The sequence below is a fragment of the Sorex araneus genome, chromosome 5 (genome assembly GCF_027595985.1).
Source record: "Sorex araneus isolate mSorAra2 chromosome 5, mSorAra2.pri, whole genome shotgun sequence".
NCBI lineage: Eukaryota > Metazoa > Chordata > Mammalia > Eulipotyphla > Soricidae > Sorex > Sorex araneus.
The window spans coordinates 67,873,081-67,876,306 of record NC_073306.1 but is presented as its reverse complement, the minus strand read 5'-3'; the positions used below and the strand labels follow the sequence as shown (position 1 = coordinate 67,876,306).

At 36.3% G+C, this 3,226-nt stretch overlaps 1 protein-coding gene across 1 annotated transcript; it reads left to right on the top strand.

Moving 5' to 3' along the window:
- The first annotated feature begins 2,146 nt into the window (after positions 1 to 2,146).
- Positions 2,147 to 2,601, top strand: LOC101541674 (60S ribosomal protein L22-like 1). Its single transcript, XM_055140119.1, has one exon. It carries the CDS (start codon positions 2,158 to 2,160, stop codon positions 2,521 to 2,523), a length of 366 nt encoding a protein of 121 aa, XP_054996094.1. The 5' UTR covers positions 2,147 to 2,157; the 3' UTR covers positions 2,524 to 2,601.
- The last annotated feature ends 625 nt before the right edge of the window (positions 2,602 to 3,226 follow it).

Genomic DNA, 3,226 nt, shown 5'->3' with positions numbered 1-3,226 from the left:
AGTTGATTTTGAGAATGAAGATGGAAAGAAAGATTTCTGCCCGCACAGCAGAACCTGGTAAGCTACCTGTGGCCAAAACAGCAACAAGTCTCACAATGGAGACTTTACTGGTGCCCGCTCGAGCAAATCAATGAACAACGGATGCAGTGTTACTGTGCTACAAGTTTTTCTGAGATAAATGATAAGAGATCCCAAATGTATCAATGTATAGATTAATGCAAGATATTGGCACTACTAGATCAGTGAACACAGACTAGTTAGAAATTATATCAGTTAGAAATTATATTTGGGGAGCTTCGTGCACCTATATCTGTAGCACTGTAGCACTGTCGTCCCATTGTTCATCAATTTGCTTGAGTGAGCACCAGTAATGTTTCCATTGTGAGACTTGTTACTGTTTTTGGCATATCCAATACGCCATGGGTAGCTTGCCAGGCTCTGCCGTGTGAGCAGTATAAACTCAGTACCTTGCCAGGCTATCCTAGAGGGACAGAAGAATGGAATGTGGGTTGGACTTGTGAAAGGTAAATGCTATACCCTCTGTGCTAGCTCCCCAGCCCTTATTTTTATCTAGAGAGCCAAATTATTCAACATTTTTGTAGTATAGTTTTCCACTATTTGAAAATGTATCAGATACATCGAAGGTAAATGTTTAATTAAAACTTGATTATGGTTCCATTTGATACTATATACACATATATTTAATGTTGTTATTGGAACTGAAGAAATAGTAAGGTACTTGCCTTGCACAAGGCAAACCTGGGTTCGATTTCCAGCTGCTGTAGGCTTCCTTGAGCCTTCCCAGGAGTGATCCTTGAGTGCAGAGCTAGGAATAAGCCTTGAGCACAGCTGGGTGTGACTCTCCCAAAAGAACCTACAATGTATACAACAAATCTTGCTATTATATAATACCATATATAATATTTGGTGAACTTAAAATGTAGCAATCAGGGGCTGGAGCGATAGCACAGCGGGTAGGGCATTTGTCTTGCATGCGGCCGACCCAGGTTCGATTCCCAGCATCCCATATGGTCCCCTGAGCACCACCAGGAGTAATTCCTGAGTGCAAAGCCAGGAGTAATGCCTGTGCATTGCCTGGTGTGACGTAAAGAGCAAAAAATAAATAAATTAAATTAAATTAAATTAAAAATTTAAAAAAAAATTAAAAATGAAGCAATCAAAGTTTTCTTGTTACCCTAGTAACAGAGTCCAGAGTCAATAGATTAACAGAGAAAGTCAATAGAAAAATAGTCAATTAGTGTCCAGAGTCAATAGATTATAATGTTCATTTTAATACCTGATATTATTCACTAATCAAAAATTGTTTTACTTCCTCAGAAGTATCAAAAATTTCCAGAGTTTATAAATAATACAGCAATGGCAGTAGTATTTGTTTTTAGGGAAGAAAGAACAACAGGATATCTATTTTCACAAAAATATAAAGCACATGAAGTTAAAATGTATACTACAATTTACTCTAAAAATAATTTATGGAATAAATTGAAAATTGTTTTCAATTTAAAATTAGAAATGATTCTTTGATACATTCAGTTCTGCTAATGTTATTTTAACTAAATTCAACGAGTAGCAGTTTCATTTTATATGGTAAATGGCTTGATGTGACGCTTATTTTACAATCTGGTAGTGCTTGGAAACTGTGACCAAATATTCCAGCAAATATTCTAGGAGTTCAAATCTATAAACGTGAGAGAGTGAGGTGAGGCTTTTACTACATGCTTTTCTCAAATATAGTTGGAAAACTGGGAAAAATACCGCAGGGAATCTGGATATTTTTCACTTGTTTGTGATTAAATATGTTTTAAAAAAGTCTCCTTAACTGAAAACATTTAATTAAAGCTAAAGGAGAAAGCTAACCACTTAACAGCAGGGGTACCCATGGATACAAATGCTTCATTAATTGGATAAAGAGCAGGAGAAAAACATTTCCAAAAATATTACTATGTGTTTCTGAACACATTTCATTAAGTGCGGTTTTAATCAGTGATCAGCACTTACTAGGGGAGACCTCCCATCGCCACGGTTTCTAGACACTTTCAGATAAAACATCAAAATAAAAGGTGGAACGGAATGCAAAGTAGAATGCAACTTTTAAAAAATATTAAGTTAGGCTCTTGGAGCACGTGGTGAGCAGCCAATATGGCACCGAAAGACAAGAAGCCTAAGAGGGCAACTTGGAAGTTTAATTTGGATCTTACGCATCCTGTAGAAAATGGGAATTTTGACTCGGGAAATTTTGAACAGTTTCTGCGAGAGAAGGTTAAAGTGAATGGAAAAACTGGAAATCTCGGGAATGTTGTTCACATTGAATGCCTGAAGAATAAAATCACTGTTGTTTCTGAGAAACAGTTCTCTAAAAGATACTTAAAATATCTTACCAAGAAATACCTTAAGAAGAATATTCTCCGTGATTGGCTTCGTGTAGTTGCATCTGACAAGGAAACCTACGAAGTCCGCTACTTCCAGATCAGTCAAGATGATGATGGATCTGAGTCTGAGGATTAGTTTCTGTTTTTAAGCTGAAGCAATACAAGACAAAGAAGTACCTAGAAATGGACTTGCGGTCTGTTGGTAAATAAAAGATATTCTTGAAACTTAATATATATATATATATATTAAGATAGGAAAAAATATGTGTATCACTTGTGAGTACAACATATTTCATCACAAAGCAAATATAATTTCTTCAGTCAAAAATTATTCTCTAAGTCTTGTGACTGGAGCAATAGCACAGAGGGTGGGGCGTTTGTCTTGCACGAGACTGACCCTGTTTTGATTCCCAGCATCCCACATGGTCCCCTGAGCACCACCAGGAGTGATTCCTGAGTTCAAAGCCAGGAGTATCTCCTGAGCATTTGCTGAGTGTGACCCAAAAAGCAAAAAAAAGAAAAAAAAAGAAAAAATCTCTAAGGCAATGTTTGTGTTTCTATGCTATATGCAATTAAACCTTTCAACAATCAGGAACTTCAATTCCATGTCTTAAGTGCAATAACAGAGGTGAGTTTCACCTAGCCTGGAAAGATCAAAGTGATAAAATTTACTCAATTTTGGTAGAACAAAGAATCTCTTCTGTGGAAGTTCTATGTGGCACTTAAGCAATAAAAGGAATGAAACAGGCAAACAAGAGGGAAATTAGTGTTATAGGTGTTCTAAACTGAGACACATATTTTACCTGTTTAAAGGTAAGTGGAGGTTTATTGACAATTTA